The sequence below is a fragment of the Sphaeramia orbicularis genome, chromosome 5, assembly GCF_902148855.1.
Source record: "Sphaeramia orbicularis chromosome 5, fSphaOr1.1, whole genome shotgun sequence".
NCBI lineage: Eukaryota > Metazoa > Chordata > Actinopteri > Kurtiformes > Apogonidae > Sphaeramia > Sphaeramia orbicularis.
Genome location: NC_043961.1, coordinates 6,743,921 through 6,771,404, shown reverse-complemented (window position 1 = coordinate 6,771,404; position 27,484 = coordinate 6,743,921). Strand labels below are relative to the sequence as shown.

Below are 27,484 nucleotides of genomic sequence, written 5' to 3'. Positions count from 1 at the left end.
AGCCCCTCTGTCCTGTTTTTAGGACCAGTTTCATAGAAGCACTCATATATATATATATATATATATATATATATATATATATATACAGTACAGGCCAAAAGTTTGGACACACCTTCTCATTCTTCGCATTTTCTTTATTTTCATGACTATTTACATTGTAGATTCTCACTGAAGGCATCAAAACTATGAATGAACACATATGGAATTATGTACTTAACAAAAAAGTGTGAAATAACTGAAAACATCTCTTATATTCTAGTTTCTTCAAAGTAGCCACCCTTAGCTCTGATGACTGCCTTGCACACCCTTGGCATTCTCTTGATGAGCATCAAGAGGTAGTCACCTGAAATGGTTTTCACTTCATAGCTGTGCCTTGTCAGGGTTACTTACTGGAATTTCTTGCCTTATTGATGGGGTTGGGACCATCAGTTGTGTTGTGCAGAAGTCAGGTTGATGCACAGCTGACAGCCCTATTGGACAACTGTTAGAATACATATTATGGTGAGAACCAATCAGCTAAGTAAAGACAAACGAGTGGCCATCATTACTTTAAGAAATGAAGGTCAGTCAGTCTAGAAAATTTCAAAAACTTTGAATGTGTCCCCAAGTGCAGTTGCAAAAACCATCAAGCGCTCCAACGAAACTGGCTCACATGAGGACCGCCCCAGGAAAGGAAGACCAAGAGTCACCTCTGATGCTGAAGATAAGTTCATCTGAGTCACCAGCCTCAGAAATCGCAAATTAACAGCAGCTCAGATTAGAGACCAGATGAATACCACACAGAGCTCTAGCAGCAGACACATCTCTACAACAACTGTTAAGAGGAGACTGCGTGAATCAGGCCTTCATGGTCAAATAGCTGCTAGAAAACCACTGCTAAGGAGAGGCAACAAACAGAAGAGATTTATTTGGGCCAAGAAACCCAAGGAATGGACATTAGACCAGTGGAAATCTGTGCTTTGGTCTGATGAGTCCAAATTTGAGATCTTTGGATCCAACCGCCGTGTCTTTGTGCGACGCAGAAAAGGTGAACGGATGGATGCTACATGCCTGGTTCCCACCGTGAAGCATGGAGGGGGAGGTGTGATGGTGTGGGGGTGCTTTGCTGGTGACGCTGTTGGGGATTTATTCAAGATTGAAGGCAACCTGAATCAGCATGGCTACCACAGCATCCTGAAGTGACATGCCATTCCATCCGGTCTGCGTTTAGTTGGACCATCATTTATGTTTCAACAGGACAATGACCCCAAACACACCTCCAGGCTGTGTGAGGGATATTTGACCAAGAAGGAGAGTGATGGAGTGCTGTGCCAGATGACCTGGCCTCCACAGTCACCGGACCTGAACCCAATCGAGATGGTTTGGGGTGAGCTGGACCGCAGAGTGAAGGCAAAAGGGCCAACAAGTGCTAAGCATCTCTGGGAACTTCTTCAAGACTGTTAGGAAACCATTTCAGGTGACTACCTCTTGAAGCTCATCAAGAGAATGCCAAGAGTGTGCAAAATAGTCATCAGAGCTAAGGGTGGCTACTTTGAAGAAACTAGAATATAAGAGATGCTTTCAGTTATTTCACACTTTTTTGTTAAGTACATAATTCCACATGTGTTCATTCATAGTTTTGATGCCTTCAGTGAGAATCTACAATGTAAATAGTCATGAAAATAAAGAAAATGCAAAGAATGAGAAGGTGTGTCCAAACTTTTGGCCTGTACTGTATATTAAAAAAAAAAAACAGCATCATAAACGTATTTTTTATATTAATGTGTTGCTTTATTACAGCGGATTAAACGAGCAACATTCATTTGTGTACAACTGGACAGCTGTGCCTCTGACGGAAAAGAAGAGGGACACCTTCACTTTTACAGTCCACACATGAGAAAACACAGTAGCAGCACCGCCTTTGAATAAAACTGTCACAGTCAGAGACACAAGACCGCACCTTGTACATCTAATACCCAAAGAGCATCAGATAAGTAGATAAACAGGTGAGCACTAGTGCAGTATTAGGTTCTGTCACTAAAGATAAGGAGCACTTCAGATAGAGCGACAGGTTTCAGCCCCAAAGTTACTTAAATACCATCAGTTTTTATATAAATCTGTTATTAATAAAATGTTCTGTATAAACTGACTCCATTGGTTTTGCTTGTGAATCCCAGTAAGCGCTAGCACAAGAGTAAAGACAAACCGACTGGATTGCGGTATTATCTTGCCAATAGTGTCCAATCAGAACGTAGCGTTGCGGTGGTGACATGACAGAAGTCAGAATGTTCTTTCAAGAGGATGTGAGCAGATGTAGGCTCTATTCTCTAAGACCTCCTTGGCGATCTTCTTGATGTTGGCGTCGTTGTTCTCCGGAGAGTCTGGAATGGATTTGGAAGGGGGTGGTGGGTGGGGTAGGGGGGTGGGGGGCGACAAACGCTTTTATTTGTGAAATGCTAAAACACAACATTCTCATATGTCTGAATCATGTCACCGGGTAAATCTCCAGTATTACATGTAGGTAATTAGAAAAACTCGCACAGTGTGAAAAATCAAAAGCAGCGGGGGGTTGGAGTGTTGGTATGCGGGGGAATTCTGCAACACATGCAAGTCTTTTGTACCGGGGCCTGTTCTCAATTACCGTTTTTTTTTTTGTGTTGTACTTACGCTTTTGCAACTGAGTCATCAAGTAATTGTTCTTGAAGTAAGCGTCGCTGCAGAACGTGTTTGCGAGCAGCACCTAGAAAAATGAACAACAAGGCATTCTTTAGGATCTACGGGCCCGGGTCCAACTGTACAAACCACAACAAAGCGGAATATGACGCAGGTGATGTTGATACGAAGGAAACAAACGGGATGCGAGACAGTTGCATCTGCTCGTTGTTTGAGTTCTCGTCTTTTGAAGCCGTCTTCGCTTCCCAAATATTACAGACTGTTTTCTCTTTTACGAACACACCGGAGAGTTTTCCATGGAACCCTGTTAGACGGCATCCCTACGGTCTGCATGTGCCATTTGTATTCTCTGACACTAATACCCGAAGCTGCAGCTGTTTTCAAAGAGGAGAACACAAAGCATCCACTGCCGCCGCCTTTAATGTCTGCCTGTTGTGAATTCGTTTTGCTCTACATCACTGTTTCTGATTATATCCATGAACAACCAACACACACTGGAAAAAATCTAAATCTTACCAAGTGTATTTTTCTCATTTCTAGTCCAAATATCTCATCATACTTGAAATAAAACATAATCACCTAAAGAGTAACTTTTCAGTGAGATATAAGAACTGATTTATAGACAATAGATCTGGAAAATCTGATTTCAAGAAATCTGACCAAGATAATTGATTACTGATTATTGATTTATCTTGTCTCTTATCTGTCTTAACTCTCTTTTTTATTAATGTGCTGTAATATATTGTTTTTTTAGGGTGCCTATTGTCATCAGGCTGGGGACTACAGCAGGATACTAACCATGTTGGCTAAAACTGCCCCTTTTTACTGTTATTGAAATAGTTAATTAATTAGGATTGACCACGATACAATAAACTAATAAATAAAATGGAAAAATAATTTTCACTTGTTTCATGTGATTTTTTTTGTTTCACTTGATTTTTTTTGCCTAATTCAAGGTTGTTGTTTTTTTGCCTAATTCAAGCAAAATAAGTCGTAATCACCTAAAGAGTAACTTTTCAGTGAGATATCAGAATTTATTTTTAGACAATCGATGTGGAAAATCTTATTTCAAGAAATCTTACCAAGATAATTTTCACTTGTTTCACTTGATTTTTTTTTTTGCTGCATTCAAGATTTTTTTTTTTGCTTAATTCAAGGAAAAAAATCTTGAATTAAGCAAAAAAAATCTGCCAAGGGAACATGTGAGAATTATTTTGGTAAGATTTCTTGAAATAAGATTTTCAAGATCTACTGTTACAAGACCTGTTGTTATTGACATAAGAACTTATTTTTAGACAATACATCTGGAAAATCTTATTTCAAGAAATCTTACCAAGATAATTTTCATGTGTTCCATGGGCAGATTTTTTTTTGCATAATTCAAGATTTTTTTGCTTGAATTAAACAAAAATAAGAATCTTGAATTAGGCAAAAAAAAAAAAAAAAAAAAAAAAAAATCAAGTGAAACAAAAAAAAAAAATCAAGTGAAACAAGTGAACATTATCTTGTAAGATTTCTTGACATAAGATCTTCAGGATCTACTGTTATTAGATCTATTGTTACAACATCTGTTGTTATTGATATAAGACTGTTTTTAGACAATAGATCTTGAAAATCTTATTTCAAGAAATCTTACGAAGATAATTATCACGTGTTCGATTGGTAGATTTTTCTTTTTTTTTGTTGCTTAATTCAAGATTTTTTTGGCTTGAATTAAGCAAAAAAAAAAAAAATCTTGAATTAAGCAAAAAAAAATCAAGTGAAACAAATGAAAATTATCTTGTAAGATGTCTTGAAATAAGATTTTCAAGATCTATTGTCTAAAAATCAGTTCTCATATCTCACTGAAAAGTTCCTCTTTAGGTGATTATGTCTTATTTAAGTGCGATGAGTTATTTGGACTAGAAATGAAAAAAATACACTTGATAAGATTTTGATTTTTTCCACTGTGTACGTTCCACATCTGACTAAATCCACTCTGATCAGATGTGTTCAGCCAGGGTCATAACTAATAGAGACGCACAAACTAGCGATGTGATTAACACTAGAGGAAGAAATGAACACTATTAAATACTGAATGTTCTAAGCCACTACTGTACATCCAGATAATGAGCCAAATTACATATCTTTAGCACAAACAAAAGGGAAAAAACACAGTTACAACATGTCGCTGCTGTAATTGCTTTCAGTCGACTACAGCTCCCAAATCTAATCACAGTGTGTGTTTTATTAAGCCCCATAAATGCAACGATTTTAATTAAGATGTGAGCCGCTCTCTGGGTAATTACATTATAACTGGATGCAAGAAGATATTGAGTGGTTCAAGCCTGTTTTAAATAAAATTCACAAATGATTAGCATTAAATGGAAACCGAGGCTCCTGAAGGTATTTTTGGGGCATTTTTCCACTTTTTGTTATTAATAGTTGTAGTGGAGATCAGATGGATGTATAAAAGAAGCAGATGGAGCCTCTGTGAGTCACCGCTGGACGTTTCTTTGTGCTCCAAGGTTAGGCCGACATGGGCAAAAGCCTGGGTTATTTAGTATCTATCACAATATAAAAAAAAAATAAGACAAAATATAAGAAATGCATATAATTGAGATACGCTGTGGGTGTTAACAACAACAAAATGCACGAATCCAGTCAGGGAGCTTATAGTCAGACAGGACAGAGTATATCTATTAATAAAAAAAAATTATATATATAAATGAATAAATAAAAGATCTACAAATACACAATGAAATAGATGCTGTAGTCACATTCACATTCATCTCCTGAAGGGAGTTTTTGGGCGTTTTTCCACTTTTTATTCTTAATAGTTGTAGTGGAGATAAGATGGATGTAAATTATAAAAGAAGCAGATGGAGCCTCTGTGACTCACTGGTTTGTGGACTGATGTGTGTTCAAAAAGTCCTTTTTGTGTTGGAAGGCTCCAAACTGAGTAAAATGACCCGGAAATATCTCAGTGTCAGCCACGACAAGAGCTGGTTGAAATTCCGCACTGGGAAAAAATAAATCTTCCCAAGTGTATTTTTCACATTTCTAGTCCAAATATCTCATCACACTTGAAATCAGACATAATCACCTAAAGAGGAACTTTTCAGCGAGATATGAGAACTGATTTATAGACAATAGAGCTTGAAAATCTTATTTCAAGAAGGAAAGAAAGAAGGAATAGTTCATACACTTTGAATTTGAACCCTCCAGCTGCTGCAAAACTATCTTTAGATTCATTTTGGCAAAAATCCAGTGGATTTCTACAATCTGTTTTAATTCCTTCTCAATTTGTTACATTTTATAACTAGTTATGTCATGACATTTGCACATATAAGGTCCAGACTTCAGATGAACATTTCTCCAGTATTTCTCCATAATTGTTTGTCGTCATCAGCGGTTGTAGTCCAGACTGAAAATATGTCTAAACTTCAAGCTCATTACCTAAAATGTTCAGTTGTTGGTTGTATTAACAAACACAAGTGGCTGAATAGGACAGAGCAGCACAGCCAACAACCTGGAGGGGGCGGGGCCTGAAGTGTCTCATGTGCATTTAAAGGGCCAGGGCTCTAAACCACCTTTCTGGTGTCATTACTCAGAAATAGGGTTGAAGATGGACCTGTGGAGTTGAATTAATGAAGAATTCAGACCCAAGCAGAGCATTTACAGTTTATGGAGACCACAGGGAAATGTGGGAAAATGAAGAATTCCATTTAAAAATTTTTTAAAAAAGTTATAAAGTGGACCTTCTTTGGGTAGAGAAATGCTGCCAAACCAGGCTGGGAATAAGTATATTTACAGCTCAAAATATTATTATAAATTTACCCAGATGGTGTTTTTAATTGAGACTAATCGAACTCAAGTAGGTTTATACATATAATAGTAGATTGAGCTGCAAGGATCAGCTGACTAAACTATTAGTTGTCAACTATTCAGTTCACTTTTTTGATTGATTCTGAGTTTGACTGTTGTCTTTTTAATATTCTATTTAATGTTTTTCAATATAACAGCATTTAACAAACACTAACACCTTTACATACATACAGAACAATTAAATATGAGTTTGATTGTTTTAGAAAACAAAATTCTCAGATTCCAGTTTCTTAAACATGAATATATTCTCTTTTCTATCCTCCTCTATGACAGTGAACTGAAAACCTTTGGGTTGTGACAAAACAAGACACTTGAAGAAGCACCTTTTTATGATAATTTACAGACCAAAGAATTAATTAACTGAAAAAACAAATTAATCAACAATGAAAACAAGCGGCAGACGTAGTAGATTTGTAGGTTTGACATGACTTAATGCCAGCAGTACTTCTGCTTTGGCAGAAAAACTAAATATTCAGGCCTTTTAGTAGTTTCACATTCATCATCCCATCTTCATTAGAGCTGTGTGGGTTTGGTAACTGACAGTGACTGAACAACTGCCATCAAATTCTCATTAAAATGTTGCTAAATCCCACATGGAAGTTTGTGACATCACTTCTGACAACATCCCACACACTGAAGTTTTCATGGGAAGTACCCACATCTGTTGTAGATTTAAAATAGAGCAAAATAAAAAAAAAAATAAAAAAATAAAAATCACAGATCTGAAGAGGAAGTAAAGTTCACACTGCCTTATAGACTGTATTTGGAACCAACAGCTGCACTGGAACAGCTAAAAAAGTCAAAGGACTATTGGCTGGACATTGGCTGACATGAACCCTGGTGCAGATGTTCATGAGACCTACGGAATTACATGGAATTAAGTCGGTCATTATGCCAAATGAAACTGGCTTTAGGTGTTGATTTGATGTTAGCATTCGCACACACACACATGCAGACACTCAAACCCACCTCATGGTCGTGATTCCTGGCTCCGATGGAGATGGAGCGGCTGCTTCTGGACAGGACGGCGGTCATGGCGTATAGGTTGATCAGCACATCTGCTACTCTCTTCAGGATGAGCTGCTCATCCACCATCGACTGTCAACAAGACACAAAAGTGTTCCACACACATCAGTCATCAATGGTTTGAGCATCACATGACTTTAAACTGTGTCTGCAGTGAGTGTAGGATATGACTACGACAGGGGCTGCAGCGAATGATTAGTGTTATTGATTAACCTGGAAATTTACAGTACAATGACATCATATTATCTGTGTCAACACTGCAAAAATGTAAATCTTACCAAGTGTATTTTTCTCATTTCTAGTCCAAATATCTCATCACACTTAAAATAAGACAGAATCACCTAAAGTAACTTTTCAGTGAGATATAAGAACTGATTTTTAGACAACAGATCTGGGAAATCTTATTTCAAGAAATCTTACAAAAATAATTTTCACTTATTCAGTTTTTTGCTTAATTCAAAACATCTACTCATCTAAAATATGCAATCCCTGTTGATCCAATAATTCTTTCAATCATGTAAATAATTGGTGTAAAATACAGTAATTCATCTTTTCATGGTCATCAGAAAGGATTTGGATGTTCAGAGGCTCCGTAGTTACCCTGGAAACACCGTCATCTTCTACAACATTGATTCACCAGTAAAACCCAAGGAATTGGATCAATGATAGTGGATGGACACACTGGGTTTGTGATCAGTTAATGAGAGATTTTAAAGAAGTCACTTTTTCTTCAGTTTCCTCTGTTTTGATATAATAACCCTTGAATTTACTCTGAGCTTTCATGAACATCTACATGATCAGTGAATTAAAAATAGGAAAATACCTGATTATCACTTAAAAAAACCCACAAAATCCAGTGGATAATTTTATCATAAATGGTAATAAATTGCTTATGAAATATTAAATATAGAGAAAAATTAATTTGGGTTAATGAAGAATTCACACCAAGCATAGCATTTACAGTTTATGTAAACCACAGGGAAATGATTTAAAATGCATAATTCCACTTGAAAAAGCTAAATATTACTCCGTTAACTTGTTTCACCTTTTGTTTTTTGAGCTGATGGACTTTGTGGGTTCCCCCTGGGGATTACATAAGAGTCTTATTCTTTCACATTTGACAAACCTCCATAATTCCTTGGGTGGAAACAATGTTATGATAACTCAGAAAAAGTAAGTGTCTCTGTTTTTAGACAAAATTTTCTTATTGGTTGAAAGGAAATCCATTGCTTTCTTTCAACTCCAAAAATAACAGTAATGTTCAGGTGTAGGTGAAACCAGGGGAAATTCCTAAATGCTTGCACAGCTGCTATTGGCCCGTATCCCTATAAAGTGACGTCGAGTTGGAGCTCTGATGGAGGAGAAGAATTGAAGCAGGTTTTTGTAAAATTACAACTAATCATTCAATCTAACATCCTCGATAATGGCTTTCCAGTTTCCTCGCAATGTTTGATTGTCCAGGTTTAAATTTAGGGGAAAATAATCGATTACAGGCCGCGTTGACCATTTGACTTAAAGGTAATTCCTCTCTTTAAACAGTTCAAGGCTGATTAGCTTTATTCTGCTGCAGCTGAAGACTGCAGCGTGATTACAGCCCTCTGAGGACACTTCCAAGTTTTGGATCAAATCATACAGGAAGTGTGGACCTGGAAAGCTGACCTGTTTCCAGGAGGTTTAGTGCTTCTTTGGAAAGTGTCGTGAGTCAGACGCTCATAATGCTCAGACTTTAAAGCAGCAGCAGCTGTCTAACAGATGAACACCATACCATCAGAGACACTGATTGGAAGATATGAACTGATCTTCAGTCATTACGAAACAAAAGTGAACGCTCAAGCATTTGATCCCAACGGGAATTTTGTTCAGAGGGACTAGAAACATTAGAGGAAGGAACTTTACCTTCCCATATCTGTACAGCAAGCTCTCCACAGTCGTTCCAAAGAAGGCGACGTTCTGCTCAAACTTCTTTGCACTTTCCTGCAAACAGAACACCAGTGGCCGTTTAAAAAGAAAAGCATGCAAAGATTTACAAAAGCAGAAAACACAACTGAAGAATTCAAGCTGAACAAGGACTTAAACATCAGAGACACATGAAAAACCTACACACAGACACACAGTATTCATGCAAACATCTTGGGCAGTCTTTAGTTTTATTGATAATAAATACTGAACACTCTTTCGGTTTGACTGTTAGCTTAAAAGCATTTCAAAGTTTTCGGTTGAAACTGCTTGATTGTGACATTTTGATTTTTAATATAAATGTATTTGTTATGTTATCAGTCTCCCTTTCCCTGTCTACTCATAATGTTTATGTATCAGGCCTGGAAAAACAGCGGTGTAGGGTTTATTGTAGTGTAGCCGCGATTAGTCGACGTAATCAACCATGAAAATTAGCCAACAGAAATTTTTTTTAGTCGACGTGTCGTTTTACTATCAACCGCGTATTTATTTTTGGTCTCCCTTCCGTCTCAAACGCTGTAGGAACAGGATCTCCCAAAGACCACTGCCAGAGACAAGCCTCGGGTATGGCCGTGCCTTCGTGCCACGGTTATGCCATAGCACCTGCCTCCAGCTGTACCAACAAAATAACAAACACTTGATTTTTTTTTTTAATTAGTCGTTTAGATTAGTCGACTAATTGAAAAAATTAGTTGAAAGATTAGTTGTTAGAAAATTAGTTGTCAGTGGCAGCACTAGTTTATTGTTTATACGGATCCCCATTAGCTTCCACCATAGTGGTTGCTACTCTTCCTGGGGTTCGTTAAAACACAAATACAGCTACAAAACACATATATAAATCAAAACAAGTTTACAATTCGTTGTTATCATCAGCAAGCTGAACATTTCATCTCAATACACACACCTTAAAACATTCAAACTTTTATTTTTGCAGCAACTTAGATTGCGAGACTCAAAACAATCACTTGCATTCCTGTATTTCCTTAAGTAGTTCCTGTTTGAGTGTTTTGTTTTTTGTTTTTTTTATGAATATAAGCTTTTAGTGTGTTTGATGTATGAAGGTAACTTATTTCATAGACTGGAGGACCTGGAAAAGAGAATTTTTCACTCGATTCATTTTTGGTTTGTGGAAGTTCCAGGTGACCTATGGTAACCTGTCTGGTGCCATGATTATGTTGTAGATCTCTATGCATTATTCTGTCCGTAAGAAAGTCAGGTTTCCCATTCACAATAGCACTCCTCATAAGAAGGATTTTATTGTTGCTTCAACAGTCAACCGTGATAGACTGCGATGCATTTTTGTAATGTTTGTTCTGAAGGAACATTTAAGAGCTAATCTGGCTGCTCTATTTTGGACCAGTTGGATTTTTTTAAGTTCTTTTTTTGCTGCACAGGACCACACAGCCATGCAATAACTGACATGTGACAGAACCAGGGTTAGGGTAGTAGTAGTAGACTGTATTTTGAATTCTATCTATCTATCTATCTATCTATCTATCTATCTATCTATCTATCTATCTATCTATCTATCTATCTATCTATCTATCTATCTACCTAATCAAATTTTCTATTAATTAAAGACATGTAGTGACTTTTGCCTTTATGTGCAGACTGGAACCTTTGAGGTAAACGACAATTCATACCTCCAGGCTGGGATGCACAACTCCATCCTTCCCCGTCAGGCCGAAGTCCACGGAGCTGCCAAAAGCACTCTTCAGCCTCTTTCCCGCCATGCCAAACGCTACGCCAATATTCCCCTTCTTCAGCTCTCTAAAGGGAAGCAGAGAAGAGACGGAGAAGCTGAAGACTCGCCAAAGTCAGAAGAAACACACCAGATAAATTACAGAAAGAAAAATAATTTCACAAGCTGATTAAACCATTTGGCCAATTTTTACTATTAACACAGGGACTGACATAAGTTCAAAATTAAATTCACATCAGGGGTGTCAAACTCATTTTAGATCAGAGCACAATATGATGGATGGGTCAGACCAATAAAATAATAACATAACAACCTATAAATAATGACAACTCCACATTTTCTCTGTGTGTTAGAGTGAGAAAAAAGAAAGTTTCATAATGAACATGTTTACATCTACAAACTATCTTAAAGAACCATGAACAACCTGAAATTGCTTCAGAAAAATAAGCGCAATTTAACAATATTGTGCATTAGTTCATCATTTAAATGCTCAATATTGTGAAAATTACACTTATTTTTCTTAAGACGCAGCATTTTGTTCATATTTGTTCAGATTATTTACATTTTTTGTGGAAAAAAAGTTTGTAGGCATAAACATTTTCATCTAATTTTACTTTTCTTTTGCACTAAAACAAAGAGTTGTCATTATTTATAGGTGATCGTGATAGTATTTCACTGGTCCGACCCACTGGAGATTGAATTGGTCTGTATGTGGCCCCTGGACTAAAACGAGTTCGATACCCTTGATTGTTAATGCATTTTGATTTTAGTGATTTATTCCGAACATGCAATGAAATTTAACATATGTGACCAAGCAAAACATAAATAATAAGACAAAAATAAATAATCAAGACAATCTTAAACAGAAGAACGGCACAATAGTTTCATTTACATGCCTGAAAAGGGGTGGGAAGAAGTGCAACTTATTTAATCCCACCCCTTCTCCATAAAATATTATTAACAATATATATTGAATGATGGATGCAATACCTTGGTTGAGTTTACCTTGGTGGGGTTGGCAAACATGTCTTCCTAACTGGGTCATGACTTTTCACCCATGTTAAGCCCATAAACTGTTACCTTTTTTCTTTTTTTTGTGTAAGTAAGTAAGTAAATTTTATTTATAGAGCACTTTTCACAGACAGAGTCACAAAGTGCTTGTGTGTATGTGTATATTGTGTATGTGTATATTCATGTACAACTTGACCACCTAACTCTGCTGTTTTTCGTCTTCTTTTTGTATTTTTTCTGAAAATGCAATAAAAATTATTTGAAATATAATATACATTTATCTCCTTCTTCCTTGTACATTACGCTTTCATATTCATATATCTCTTCACACACACACACACACACATCCGTATACACATACATATGTACATACATTTATACATGTACACAGCATACAAGTACACATACACGCATACAAATACACATATCTTTTACGCATGTGTTTCTTAATTGTGCTTCAAAATATGAATAAATAATAAATAACTCAAAGAAAGAAATACAGACAAAATCAACAGTGAACATATGGTGACAATAACCCTCAGTGTAATTTTTACAGTTCATACATTCATCCCACTGGTCAGACCTGTGGGCCAGTTTTGGACGAGGGCCGTATGTTTGACACCCCTGGTTTATATTACACCTGTGGAAAAAGACACACTATCTAGAAGAGGAAACCAGTTCATAAGCTTACTTTATTTTCCCTGTGAGGATTTTGCCAGCGTGCTGCATCCCAGTAAGAGCGATGTACATCCTCAGGATTTCATTGGTCCCCTGAAAACAGACAACAGACCTGAATACCTGTGACTTGGCTCACATTACGGACAATAACTCCTTGGTCCTTTTCCTGGAACTGATGCAGATTTGAATAGATTCATCCTTGGCCTGTGTCCTGCATTTCCTCTTAGTTTCCTAAAAATTGTTGTAGTAGTTTTTTTGTGTTATTGTGCTGACAGACAAACAGTTGCAGGCTCTTAAAAAACCTCCATGACAGAGTAAAAATAGTGCACGTATGGCACAAAATGAAAACTGAGGCACTGAGCGACTGTGAATTCAGGTGATGACACAAAGAGAGAGGCTCTTAAACCTGAGCAGCAGGTCTATTCAGTCCATTTATTCAACAGGAAATATCCCTTATCCTCAACCTGCTCACTTCAAGAGTTTCACACTGTTTCAGTGCAAACACACCACCTGCTGGTCACAGGTAGCAACATGCCAAAGTCATCAGTCCACAGGAATTGAACTAAGTGTGGTTAGTTTTTAAAATGATGGCAAGTATGGTTTTACACAATTGTAAAGTTATCGACATGTAGTCATTGTTTATTTGACACCAACAGCTCTCCGTTCCTCTTGATTTGAAATGCTATCATGATAGTCTGTCAAGATAAATGTCAAATTTTAAGTTTAAGGCTGATTTTTCTTTTGGTTTAAAATGGTTATTTATGGTCAGAACATGACAAATATTCCAGAAATCTAGCGGTACAATATTTAACGCAATTAAAACAGAAAATTTTGACCCTAAAACACACAGTAAAGCTAAACGACTCCCAGATCTTGAAAGTAGAATGATTCCTGAAGAAAAGGAACACATAAAGGAACATAATGTCTCTGTGGTTAAAGGGGTAATATGTGGCTTAAATACAAAAAACCCTTAAATCACCTAAATAAAAAGCTTAAGTATGATTTTTTTGAACTTGTTCCATTTGTATGCTCATGCCAGCTTTGCTACTCTGAACTATCAGAGTATACTGGTAAAAACATCTCATATCCTTGTGTGTGTTTTACTCAGCTGTTCTGGACACATTTCGTTATCATTCCAAGATCTTAAGTCTTTTTAAAGTCCACTATTTTCTGCCTGTTGAAGTGTCAAGTACCTCAAAAATGGGCAGGATGCGACAGTCCCTGACGTAGCGCTCGAAGGGGTAGTTCTTTGTGTAACCCAGACCTCCGAGGACCTGAAGAGCTTCACTAACACAGATCCATCCTCCCTCTGAGCTGAAAATCTGCACACACACGTAAGAAAAAACAAGGTTAGACTCTACATTGTTAATGCTGCTGTTACCTTTGCAGGTGTTCAGTCACACTGGAAAAACAATCAAAATCTTCCCAAGTGTATTTTTCTCATTTCCAGTACAAACATCTCATCACACTTAAAATAAGACATAATCACCTAAAAAGTAACATTTCAGTGAGATATGAGAACTGATTTTTAGACAGTAGATCTTGAAAATCTGATTTCAAGAAATCTTACCAAGCTAATTTTCACTTGTTCGATTGGCAGATTTTTTTTTGCCAGAATTAAGCAAAAAACCTTGAATTAAGCAAAAAAAAAAATCTTGAATTAAGCAAAAAACAATCTTGAATGAAGCAAAAAAAAAACTTGAATGAAGCAAAAACAAATCTTGAATGAAGCAAAAAAAAAAAAATCTTGAATTAAGCAAAAAACAATCTTGAATGAAGCAAAAAAAAAAATTTGAATGAAGCAAAAACAAATCTTGAATGAAGCAAAAAAAAAAATCTTGAAGCAAAAAAAAAAACCTTGAATTTAGCAAAAAAAGTCTTGAATGAAGGCAAAAAAAAATCTTGAATGAAGCAAAAAAAAAAATCTTCAGTCAAGCAAAATAAAATCTGCCAATGGAACAAGTGAAAATTATCTTGGTAAGGATTCTTGAAATGAGATTTTCCAGATCTATTGTCTAAAACTAAGTTCTTATATCTCACTGAAAAGTTACTCTTTAGGTGATTACGTCTTATTTTAAGTGTGATGAGATATTTGAACTAGAAATGAGAGAAATACACTTGGTAAGATTTAGATTTTTTTCCAGTGTGATATGTTTGATATGCTTCCCTTAGTATTTTAAGATACACTGGAGCATCATTTACAAAACAAAAGCAGAAACTACATTCAACTCACTGTGACGACAAGATCAGAAATTCTTACTGTCCTTAAAAGCAAACAGCCAACATGGCTGACACATTTTCCATCTTATATCATTTGATTTTTGCAGTGCACACCTTGACGATGGCGGCTTCTACGGAACAGTCTGGAAGCCCCGGTCTGTCCATCATCCCCGCCGTGAGGTACGCCATGCTCTCCATCACGAAGGCGTTCACGGCCATTAGTGCAAACTTCTCCTACAGGAACAAACAGTTTATCAGGTCTGAGCAGACGCAGAGCTGGGTCTCATTCCACAGACAGAAGGGTTTAGACTGTACCTGGATCATACCGAATTCACTCAGACTTCTGTTAAACTGCTTCCTGGTGGCAGCGTATTCTGACGTCAGCTCTACAGAGAAAACAGACACATTCAGTTTCGAGCGGCATACACTGATTTTTTTTGGTTTCTGAGTTTTACCTCGCAAATACACAACTCTAAGGCTACAACAAGCATAGATGTTTTTCCTGAGTTGCAAATTTGCCCGTCGCTTCATTAAAGGAGTGATATTTTACTTTTTTAAATGGAATTCTTCATTTTCACACATTTCCCTGTGGTCTCCATAAACTGTAAATGCTCTGCTTGGGTCTGAATTTTTCATTCATTCAACTCCACAGGTCCATCTTCAACCCTATTTCTAAGTAATGACACCAGAAACGTGGTTTGGAGCGCTGGCCCTTTAAATGCAAATGAGCCACTTCAGGCCCCGCCCCCTCCAGGTTGTTGGCTGTGCTGCTCTGTCCTGTTCAACCAACAACTGAACATTTTAGGTAATGGGCTCCAAGTTTGGACATATTTTCAGTATGGACTACAAATGCTGCTGCTGACAAACAATTATACCGTACTCGGAGAAATGTTCGTTGGAAGTCTGGACCTTATATGTGCAAATGTGGAGACGGAACTAGCTATAAAACATAACAATGAAGCAGGAATTAAAACAGGTTGTAGAAATCCAAAGTTTGAATTTGATCCCTCCTGGTGCGGCAAAGCTATCTTTATATTAATTCCAGCAAAAATCCAGTGGATTTCTACAACCTGTTTTAATTTCTGCTTATTTGATACATTTTATAACTAGTTCCAACTCCACATTTGCACATATAAGGTCCAGACTTCAGACAAACATTTCTCCTGTTCAACATAATTGTTTATCAGCAGCAGCGGTTGTAGTCCATACTGAAAATATGTCCAAACTTGGAGCCCATTACCTAAAATGTTCAGTTGTTGGTTGTATTAACAAACACAAGTGGCTGAATGGGACAGAAAGCACAGTCAACAACCTGGAGGGGGTGGGGCCTGAAGTGTCTCCTGTGCATTTAAAGGGCCAGCGCTCCAAACCACCTTTCTGGTGTCAATACTCAGAAATAGGGTTGAAGATGGACCTGTGGAGTTGAATTAATGAAGAATTCAGACCCGAACAGAGCATTCAAAGGTCATGGAGACCACAGGGAAATGTTTGAAAATGAAGAATTCAATTTTAAAAAAGCAAAATATCTCTCCTTTAAATCAGTACTGGATCAGTTTGTGTGGCTGTGGTGTTACCTATCAACTTTTTGATCATTCCAGCTGAGGAACTGCCCATACTGAACCTTCCAGAGTTCAAGATGTTCATGGCAACCTGTCAAACACAAAGCACAAGATTACTGGAGAGTAGTCACAGATACTTACAACACACTGTACCATGGGTAGGATTTTTACCCCTACCCCCCAAAGGCGAGGCAAGAGGTATCGTTTTTGGTTTGTAAGTTTGTTTGTTTCTTTGTTAACACTCTAGCAGCAAAACTATTGGCTGAATTCATACCAAACTGGGTTTATAGATTACCAGAGACCCAGAATAGATATCATTAGATTTTGGGAAAAGTAGGTCAAAGTTCAAATTCTGTATGAATTTTTTAACCCTTTCATACATAAGTCACTCCAGTGGACAGTTATTCTCCAGCTGTTCTCTTGTATATTAATGGGTTTCGTTGTTTTGGTTCCATATCAGCCAACACAGTGGACACTTTCACATCATTTCATATCCTGATATTCATACCATTACTGTAGCTTTGCTGTTCTTGATAAACCTGATGTGCACTAACATGTTTGAGTGTAAATCAACTATTATTTGTTAGACAAGAAGGTTTTTTTTTGCACATTATCTCGACGAAGTGAGGAATTACTAGCATTAGAATATGTTAAAATGTGAGAAGACATCAGATTAGCAGCATTAAACATGTTTTTATTTCACTGTTTTCATATCCCTCTCTGATATTGGGTTTTAAACACGTTTCTTTACTTCAAAAATTAAATGCATGGATATTTTTGTAACTCCACAGAAAAAAAAAACCTTGATCGCATTGTTTTTTTTTCAGGCCTAAGAGGAATAAAAACACTGAAGAAAAAAATCTTTACTAAGGTTCTCACAATTAATGCATGAAAGGGTTAAATCCCCCCCCCCCCCCATTTACTTATAAGGGGCAAAATTTCAAATGTCTGTAGTAGCAAAGCTATTGGTTGAAGTTACACCAAATCTGGTTTATATATTGCCAGTGACCCAGAATAGATGTCAATACATTTTGGGACAAATAGGTCAAAGTTAAAAATTTGTATGAATTTTTAAAATCTTTTTTTTTTCTCTCATTTACTGAAAATGGGCGAAATTTCAAATGTCTATAAAACATCAATTTTGCTTCAATTTACTTCAAACTTGGCACATTTATAGAGGCAATTGATATGCTGATATCAACACATGCATAGACATAATGACATAGCTGAATTGATGCCAAAATAAACTAGAATACATGCGAGAGGCGGGGTTTGTTGAGCCTGGAACCACTTGTTTTTCTTTTTATTACCTTGAAGCCACCACCTACTTCCCCGATAACATTCTCCACTGGTACTGGGACGTTATCAAAGGCCACTTCACAGGCTGGGAAAGAAAAAAAAAAAGATTTGAGAATATTTGAAAAAGCACAAAATTGAATCTTCATTGTGTTAATCCAAAAAGCTGGATGCTGACTGTTGGAGCCCCGGATGCCCAGTTTGTCCTCCGGTTTGCCGCTGCTGACTCCCCCAAAAGCCCTTTCCACGATGAACGCTGATATCTTATCTGCCTTCACGCCGTCTTTAACAACCTCTGTCCTTGCAAACACTGTCATGATGTCTGCTGTGGCTCCATTGGAAATCCAAATCTGATGACGTGAGCAGAAAGAGTTTACGGCAAATGGAAAATAATAGAGGAATCAGAATTAGAATCAGTTTTATTCTTAGTCCCAAAGAGGCAATTTGTTTGCAGCAGGACCACGCACATTCTACACAACAAAGGCATAACAATACAGACCAACAGGCAGATCTGCAGGAAAAGCATGATAAATAGGTCAGTTGTAATAAATATACAGGGTTGGGAAGCAAAATTTACAATGAACATTTAGTTGTTTTTTCTCAGCAGGCACTACATCAATTGTTTTGAAACCAAACATATATTGATGTCATAATCATACCTAACACTATTATCCATACCTTTTCAGAAACTTTTGCCCATATGAGTAATCAGGAAAGTAAACGTCAAAGAGTGTGTGATTTGCTGAATGCACTCGTCACACCAAAGTAGATTTAAAAAATAGTTGGAGTGTCCATAAAGACTGTTTATAATGTAAAGAAGAGAATGACTATGAGCAAAACTATTACGAGAAAGTCTGGAAGATACTATTAAAGAAGAATGGGAGAAGTTGTCACCCGAATATTTGAGGAACACTTGCGCAAGTTTCAGGAAGCGTGTGAAGGCAGTTATTGAGAAAGAAGGAGGACACATAGAATAAAAACATTTTCTATTATGTCAATTTTCTTGTGGCAAATAAATTCTCATGACTTTCAATAAACTAATTGGTCATACACTGTCTTTCAATCCCTGCCTCAAAATATTGTAAATTTTGCTTCCCCACCCTGTACATATTGGGAGTGCACTAAAAACTAAGTAATTTAAAATCAAGGTGCAGTAACAATAAATATAAGATAGATATAAAAAGAGGAAGTCGGATGGGGGTGGGGGGTTGGGGGTCACTAAATGGGCAAGGCTATCTTCTGATGTGTGCATTCAGTGTGTGGATAGAAAGAGGGATAAAATAATTTTTGTACCTGTTTTAAAACAACCGGATTTTGAAATCGTAAGCCAGACTGCAATAACATGAATTCCGTATGCAGAGGATGACTTGTATCTTGATAGATACTTATTGTTTTACTGAGCACCTGCTTGTTGAAAAACTTGTTAAGAGTATTGAATTTCACTCCTGCTATCTTACTGGCCAAATTCACAATCTTGGAAAGTGCATTCCGAGCTTTGGGAGTGATGTTTCCATACCAGTAGATAATGGAGAACATCAGGACAGACTCAATAAAAGCTCTATAGAACAATGTCATCAGGAGGTCACATGATGCAGGTGTGGGTCTTCATTCTCACCTTGGAGCCGTTGATCAGGTAGTGTGTACCGTCCTCTGACAGGGTCGCTCGTGTCTGAATGGACGCTGCGTCGCTTCCACTGAAACAAAGTGTAAACAATAGCATCATTTCAGAGTCTTGATTAAAAATGATTATTTCTCATTAGCCGACAGGTTTATCTGTCATCCTGTTATGTACTGGTTGTTATCATACAGTATATAATTAGTGGATTAGTTAGTTCATTCATTCATTTGTTTTGAGCAGATGAAAAAAATCAAACATTTTTATGTATACAAGGAACTAATATCAGAGCAAATACATTAATAAACAAAGGTGATCAAGACAAAATAGCAATTGCAATGTACACTAGCAATAACAAAACAAATTCAATATGTGACGCTCAAAAAGGAGTGGGAAGATGAAAACTTATTAAATCTCAGCCCCATCTCACATTTATACAACAGAACACCTGACTTTTGCTTCTTTAATGATACAATAACTTCTGTTTAGAGTCCTAATAATGTAAATAATAACAGATAGTAAACAGAATAGGAAAACTGATGTATATTACACTTAGTAACTATCTAAATGATTGTAGGATAGCTAATTTAGTTTTATTTCAAGCACACAGAATCATCAGACTACAAAGAACCATACAACATGGTCAACCAAAATTTTTCAGCGCTCGAAAAGGAGTGGCAAGAAGTATAACTTACAGGCTCCACCCCCTTTTTACAAACTAATAATTAAATAAATTCCACTTCCTTTCCTTTATTACACTTTTTTAAAAAATATATATGTTACAACACAAAGCATCCATAGAAACCATTCACATGCACTTTTGTACTTACCTCACACGCAATCAGATTTGCATAATCAACCTTTTTTTAATATAAACTTTTAGATGTACTTTAAGTATTAACTACAAATACAATCATTAATAAATGTTGTGGATGGAGGAACTATGACATCAGTTATGTTTTCCGAGTTTCATAATTTGTCATTTAACCATTGCCATGTTGGCCTTTTGGAGCCAGAAGTGACCATATTTGGGCAAAAGGGGTGGAGCTACAGGAGCCTGAGTGCCAAACCCTATCAGATAGGATCCTTTTGTTATGTCTTCATTAACTTTTATACAGTGCAGTTGGACTGGTGAAGATTTATGCTCCAACTTCCACCTCACTGCACTATTTCTGTAGATAAAAAAACAGTGGCTTTTATACCAGGGGTGTCAGACATATGGCTCGCGGGTCACAACTGGACCTCTGATGGGTCAAATCCGGCCCCTGGGATGAATTTGCAAAGTCCATAAATTAGGACATTAACAGTCAAGAGTGGCACTGAGTCTTGACAAGTTGTTTTGATGTTAAGGGCCGTATTTTTCAGTTCCAGACGTCTGTTAGTACTAAATGTTTTGTGTATTTGTAGATCCAGTGTGATCTGTAGGTTGTAATGTACATGTAGAAATGATAAACTGAGGCAGAATATTGTTAAAATTGCACTTGTTTTTCTTAAGAAATTTCTGGTTCATGGATGCTCAGGTTATTCACATCTTTGTTTGCAAATGTAAATGCTTTCATACTGCAATTTCAATTTTTTTGCACTAAAAAAAAAAAAAAAAAAAAATTAAAAAAATCAAATTGGGCTGTATGTGGCCCCTGAACTAAAATGAGTTTGACACCCCTGTTTCATACAAAACTGAAACTACAGAATAACTGTGTTTACCTTCCAGGTTCTGTCAGACAGAACGCTGCTATGTGTTCTCCTGAGGCAAGTTTAGGCAGATACTTATTCTTCTGGGCTTCGTTTCCTGCGATCAGAATGCCCTAAACACACATATATAAACAATGGGATAAAATGTTGGGTAAATATACAGCAATATGCAAAAGTCTTAGGCCACTTTGTCGTTTCTGCAGGGTTGAAATGAACATACATATTTATTTCTCATTTTCTTTTCTTCAGATACAAGAAATATGAGTTCAGCATTAATAGACACGAAACTGAACTAAATGAGATTCATTCATTCATTCATTTTCTGAACCTGCTTTATCCTCACTAGGGTCACAGGGGTCGCTTGGAGCCTATCCCAGCTACACAGGGGCGAAGGCGGGGTACACCCCGGACAAGTCGCCAGTTCATCGCAGGGCTGAACATATAGAGACAAACAATCACTCTCACATTCACACCCATGGGCAATTTAGATTAACCAATTAACCTATTAGTGCATGTCTTTGGATGGTGGGAGGAAGCCGGAGTACCCGGAGAGAACCCACGCAGACACGGGGAGAACATGCAAACTCCACACAGAAAGGTCCCACCCCCCGTCGACTGGTGTTGGAATCGAACCCAGGACCTTCTTGCTGTGAGGCACGAGTGCTAACCACTGCACCAGCGTGTCGCCCACTAAATGAGATGTAAAGGTTAAAGTCACTATTTAGTGTGACCCCCGACCCCATAACGAGAAACAGCACAAACAAATACAAACCTCTGACATGTGTTGAACGAAACCTGGTATAAAATATCAGAAAATTTATGCAATAAATCTCATATTACCTGAAAAAGGGTTGAAGACTTGTTAAGTGCAAAGGGAGGTTACACTAAATACTATCACTGATTAATAAAAACATTTTTTTTTTTAACTAAAACTTTTGTTTTTCCTGCTGTACATACTTCATATATATGCATATTGGATTTGAATACAGAAACAAATGCATATGAGTGGTCATTAAAACTTTACTAGACCAACAAACTTATGTCCCTTATTCTGATTTTTATGATGTTTAACTGCTGTATTTTATCATACCATCATAATTAACTTTTTTTTTTAATTTTTTTTATTGACTTTCTTTATTGGATGCAATTTCACAGGCATCAATATGACAGTGCAATGTGACAGAGAAGACTTCCATTCTTTCATTTTTTTCTTTTTTCCCCTCCCACAATCCTACCCTACCCAAAAGAGGACAATTCTTGATGTAAATCCAATACTGGCATGTGAACAGTACAGAATACATACAACAAATACAGGGGTTGGACAAAATAATGGAAACACCTAACATTGTGGCATCATAGAAGGTGTTTCCATTATTTTGTCCAACCCCTGTACATAAATAAGAAAAAAATACACAAAGTAATAAGTAAATAAAAATCATAATCAACTTTAAATTCAATTCACCATGCAGCATAATATGCCACTAGGTGAAAGGGAAATCAAACATTTTTTACATCTAAAGACACACACATTTTACTGAACATTTAGTCAATGAAGATGCCTCCGTATACCAGACAGGCCTCGTTCTGCCTGTTTTTAAATCTCTTCTTAAAACCCACCTGTTCTCCTTGGCTTTTTAACACTTTTGAAAGGCTGACATTTTGTCTCTGTTTTATATTTTAACTTGTTACCTCCACCAAGTGAAACGGCGGAGGTTATGTTTTTATCGGGGCTTGTCTGTCTGTCTGTCTGTTAGCAAGACAACTCAAAAAGTTATTTATGGATTTTCATGAATTACCAGGAAATGTTGATTCTGGCACAAGGAACAAATTATTAAATTTTGGTGGTGATGGTGGTGGTGGTGGTAGTGGGGGGGGGCTGATCTGCCTTGGCGGAGGTCTGCGCTCTCAGAGTACTTTTCTAGTTTTTTTATGTTTTCATCAGGGTTTGTTTGACTGTTAGCCAGATAACTCAAAAAGTTCCAGATGGATTTTGATGAAATTTTCAGGAAATCTTGATACTGGCACAAGGAACAAATGATTAAATTTTGGTGGTGATCGGGAGGGGGGGGGGGGGGGTCGTTGTTTATTTGTCTGTTAGCAAGATAACTCTAAAAGTTATGGAAGGATTTTGATGACATTTTCAGGAAATGTTGAAACTGGCACAAGGAACAAATGATTACATTTTGGTGGTGATCGGGGGAGGGGACTGATCTGCCTCGGTGGACTTCTGCGCTCTCCATAGGCTTTTCTAGTTGTTTTATTGTTTATTGTTTTATTGTTTTTTAAGGCTTTTATTACATTTTTTACTGTGCTTTTATTCTTCTGTAGAGCACTTTGGTCCACTGTGGTTGTTTTAAAGTGTTTTATAATTTAAAGTTGGATTGGACTGGATGATTCATGAGTTCGAGGAGTCGAAGAAGCTCAATTTAGAGAAATGAGAAGAGCCTTGTGTGACAAAAACTAGATTTTCATCTTTACCTTTAGTCCGATGGCCTGATGTGCAGCCAGCGTTACAGCAATAGAGCCGTCCAACGCAGTGATCTCTGCCAGTCGTGCATACACAGTGTTAGACAGTCCAAGACCCCCTGAAAGGAAGAAATCTTCTTCATTACTGGTTTATTTCATGTTGCAAAAACTATATTTTATGCATTTTTATGCCTCAGGCTGATTTTAGCCGCAGCTCTACATCTTAGGTCAGAGTTTCACCTGGTTCCTTCTCCACGTGTTCAATCATTATGCAGTAAATAGTGTGTAACCTTATGTAATGTTACTACTGAACACTTATTTCTGAAATTATGGAAACCTTTTTAATAGCCATAGTGGAAAAAATACTGTGTTTATATGTGCAAATGTTCAGGACAGTGCTAATGAACCAGCATATTTGACGCAGGCTCAGAATTATGTAAAAGTTGTCAATAGTTAAACAACTCCTGAAGCAAAGACAAGAACAAATATATCTATATATTTAATATATAGAAAAAATATATCTGAAAAAGTTCTGCATTATGCTTTTTCCAGTCGAGGCAATTACTTAATGTAAAAAAGCTAGATCTTTTACTTTCCTGGGTCCCATCTTAAATAGTTATGATTGTAAATATTTTCACATTCATGATGTAACCTGTCTACACCTGACAAACTACCAGTTTTACACCACTTTTTATGATTAAAAACATGAAAAAAGCGACACGCTTTAAGTTTTTATCTGAATGGGATGCACCTCTGGTTGTTAATGACCTCAAATCAAAGTTGAGACCAGATCTTCTTACCGTACTCTTCAGGGACCTGCATCCCAAACAGCCCCAACTCTTTTAACCCATTCATCGTCTCAGGAGGGATTTTTGCTTCTTGGTCAATTCTTGCAGAGTCAACTGAAAAAAGAAAAAAAAGTACATATTATAGTAACTTTCTGAACAGATACATTTACAGTCACAGTAACCAAGCTTTTTTTGGCTCAACACCACCTGCGGTCATCTGCACAATATCAGTTCTAGGACAAATGGTCAAATTAACTGACTCTAATTAATGAATGTAGTGAGTTGAGTTGTATTTTTCTGTGTTCCACTCATTATCTTCTCTCACCTTCCTCCGCAAAGAATTTTTCCACTGGTGCGACGAGCTGCTGGATTTCTTCTGCTTCTTCATTTCCAACTTCTGGATAAGGGAACACCTCAGCCTGGAGGACAACAGGTGTGACCATATGTTTTACACACAACTTTGCTTTGTATAGAACAAGAATGAATTAATATGCTCTCCTTTTGAACTCAGATGCCACAAATGCATTAGTATACCTACCTCAGTGCAATAATCACTACACATGCACCATGTTTTTCTTAATCTAACTTGAATATTTCCTATATTACTTGTACAGTATATATCCTATTTGCTGTATTTATGTCTTATCTGTAGAAGAGTTAGTTTTTTGTATAATTCAGTATTTTTTGTAGTACTTTAGTAGTATATGTCTATTTAACATTTTATCTTGTGACTTCTGTACATTGCTTACATTTTTCAGTATTTTGTGTGATATTTTATACAGTCCTTTTTGCACTAATGATTTTTGCTGCTAAACAGAACAGAGCTGCTAAATGAATTCTCATAGGTCTTTTAACAGTGACAATAAAGATCTATTCTATTCTATTGAGTTGAACTGTCTTATGCCAAGTTAACTCAGATCACATGTTGTAGTTTAATCTGCCTTAGATGCTGCAGATCCTGACTGTTCACATATCACAGCACCCAACAAGAAAACAAACAAATGGTGAACCAGTTCTAAAAACCAGCCAAATTACTCTGGACAAGTCAAGACAAGTAGTCAAACAACATTTTAATGAGAAAATTAATGTTGGCTTCATGTTTCATTAGTCACCATGTATACTTACAACCTGTGGAACAGATTAAACACTGACAGTCCTTTATGATTATTGACTGACTCAAACAATAGCTTTATGGTGTTTTAAGACATGTAGTCTGAGTGAGATGGAAACAGTGGTTTTTACCGTGTCACTGTCTAGTTGGACAAAACATTTAACATTCTGCCTAAAAATCTGGAAAAAAAGCTATATCATCAACCTTTTAGTAATTGACAAATTTCACATTCATTGCGGTAAATTTGCACACCAGTGTACAAATATTATTGTTTTCAAAGCACTTTTTTCCAATTATTTAGACAATTTGAAGAACATTATAAACTCTAAAGCAAACAAAAAAAAACAAACCAAAAAAAAACTGTCAAGTATATAATCTTATTTAATTTATGTAATTTCTATTTTATACCTCAAGCTTTTTTTTTTTTTTTTTTTAATTTTTTAAATTTTTATTATTATATTTTTTATTACTTACATTTGTTCCTATATATTGAAAATGTAAAATATATTGTGAAATGTGATTTTTTTTTTTTTATCCTACTTTGATGTATACTATTATGTAAATACATACTGTTCAACTGTTCACTGTTCAATAAAAAAACCCCAAAAAAACATTCTGCCTAAAACGATAACGACGAAAATGAGTGAAAGAGGAAAAACAACAACAACAAAAACGTTGTATCAGGGTAAATAAAAAGACATTAGGTTGTAACCCAAGGTATTTAGTTCCTGAATAACAATTGGCCTAAGCTTCGTATGTACACTGGTGAATATCTGTGGTTATGACACCGGACAGTGAACGCAACACTTCAACGAACAAATGCTCATATCTAGACTAAGGTTTAACTTGACTAAAAGGCAGAAAACAAACAGTGTCTCCCGTTCACAGTCTTCATAATGCTGTAAGTGCTCTGTTACCTTGTTCACCTGACCCAGGAACAGGCTCTTGGCGTACGCCAGATTCCTGGAGTGGGTTCGGATGGACCTTCTCTGCTGGAGCCGCAGAACTTCTCTCCCCGTCGGGTTTGAGTTACAGACGAGGAGCCGCTGACCGACCTGAACCGACTTTTTAGACAAGGCGACAATTCTGTTGACGTTCATCATTGTTCTTGTGTTTAACCCAGAGACTGTAAACATCCCCTGGTTTGACGCCGCGAACTACCCACCTTTAACCTATTTCTGGTCGCACGATGATGACGTAAGCAGGTGGTGATTTCATAAACCCTCAAAACTAGCAGAACCAGAGTGCCCATGTTAAGACATCACGAATAACCTCTATAATATTATGTGTTTGATTTTCTGTTAGTGAGTTCCATTTTAATGTTATTAATACGCTGATTTTATTAAAATGCTTTTTTTTGGTTAATTATATTTGTTTTTGATGCTACAGCCACCAGGAGAGAAAATCAGTGATGAATGCTAAGGTTCATCAGTAGGATGACAAGTGTGACCTGATCATATATATATATATATATATATATATATATATATATATAATGATACAGTTAAATACATATAATTATTTAAACTCCCCTTGCATAGTTGTAATGTACAAATGAAAAGAATAAAACTGTCGAGAGTTTGACTCTGATATAATTGCAGAATTGTCTTTCTTACAGAAATTTTGCCTCAGACAATGAAACCTGAAATGAATTTGTATGAGTTCATCTAGATGTTTATATTTTCCCAGCTCTTTACAAATTAGATATTCCATAAAGTGGCTATCTTTCATATTTCCGACAGCACCCTGAACATAGCATTCAGCATAGTAATACTGTAGTCTAGTCACTAGATGATGCTGTGTACAAAGGAATGAGACTACGACTATGAAAGCAAATTCATTAAA

General features: G+C 36.7%; 2 protein-coding genes across 2 annotated transcripts in view; one reads left to right on the top strand and one right to left on the bottom strand.

Annotated features, from left to right (window-relative positions):
• Positions 1–11,175, top strand: part of cfap92 (cilia and flagella associated protein 92 (putative)) — a 32,135-nt gene extending 20,960 nt beyond the window's left edge. The window contains exon 15 of the mRNA XM_030134272.1: positions 11,112–11,175. The gene's annotated coding sequence lies outside the window, so the exon portion shown is untranslated. The remainder of the gene's footprint in view (positions 1–11,111) is intronic.
• On the bottom strand, positions 1,756–26,833 carry acad9 (acyl-CoA dehydrogenase family, member 9). The gene is made up of 18 exons (XM_030133564.1): positions 26,557–26,833; positions 24,854–24,947; positions 24,541–24,642; positions 23,753–23,859; positions 21,287–21,387; positions 19,583–19,661; positions 18,146–18,317; positions 17,982–18,055; positions 16,687–16,762; positions 15,428–15,498; positions 15,227–15,346; positions 14,086–14,214; positions 12,906–12,985; positions 11,145–11,271; positions 9,442–9,519; positions 7,489–7,617; positions 2,647–2,719; positions 1,756–2,360 (listed from the first exon to the last, which is right to left on the bottom strand). Exons 1-18 carry the CDS (start codon positions 26,773–26,775, stop codon positions 2,260–2,262), a joined length of 1,932 nt encoding a protein of 643 aa, XP_029989424.1. The 5' UTR covers positions 26,776–26,833; the 3' UTR covers positions 1,756–2,259.
• Positions 26,834–27,484: the final 651 nt, after the last annotated feature.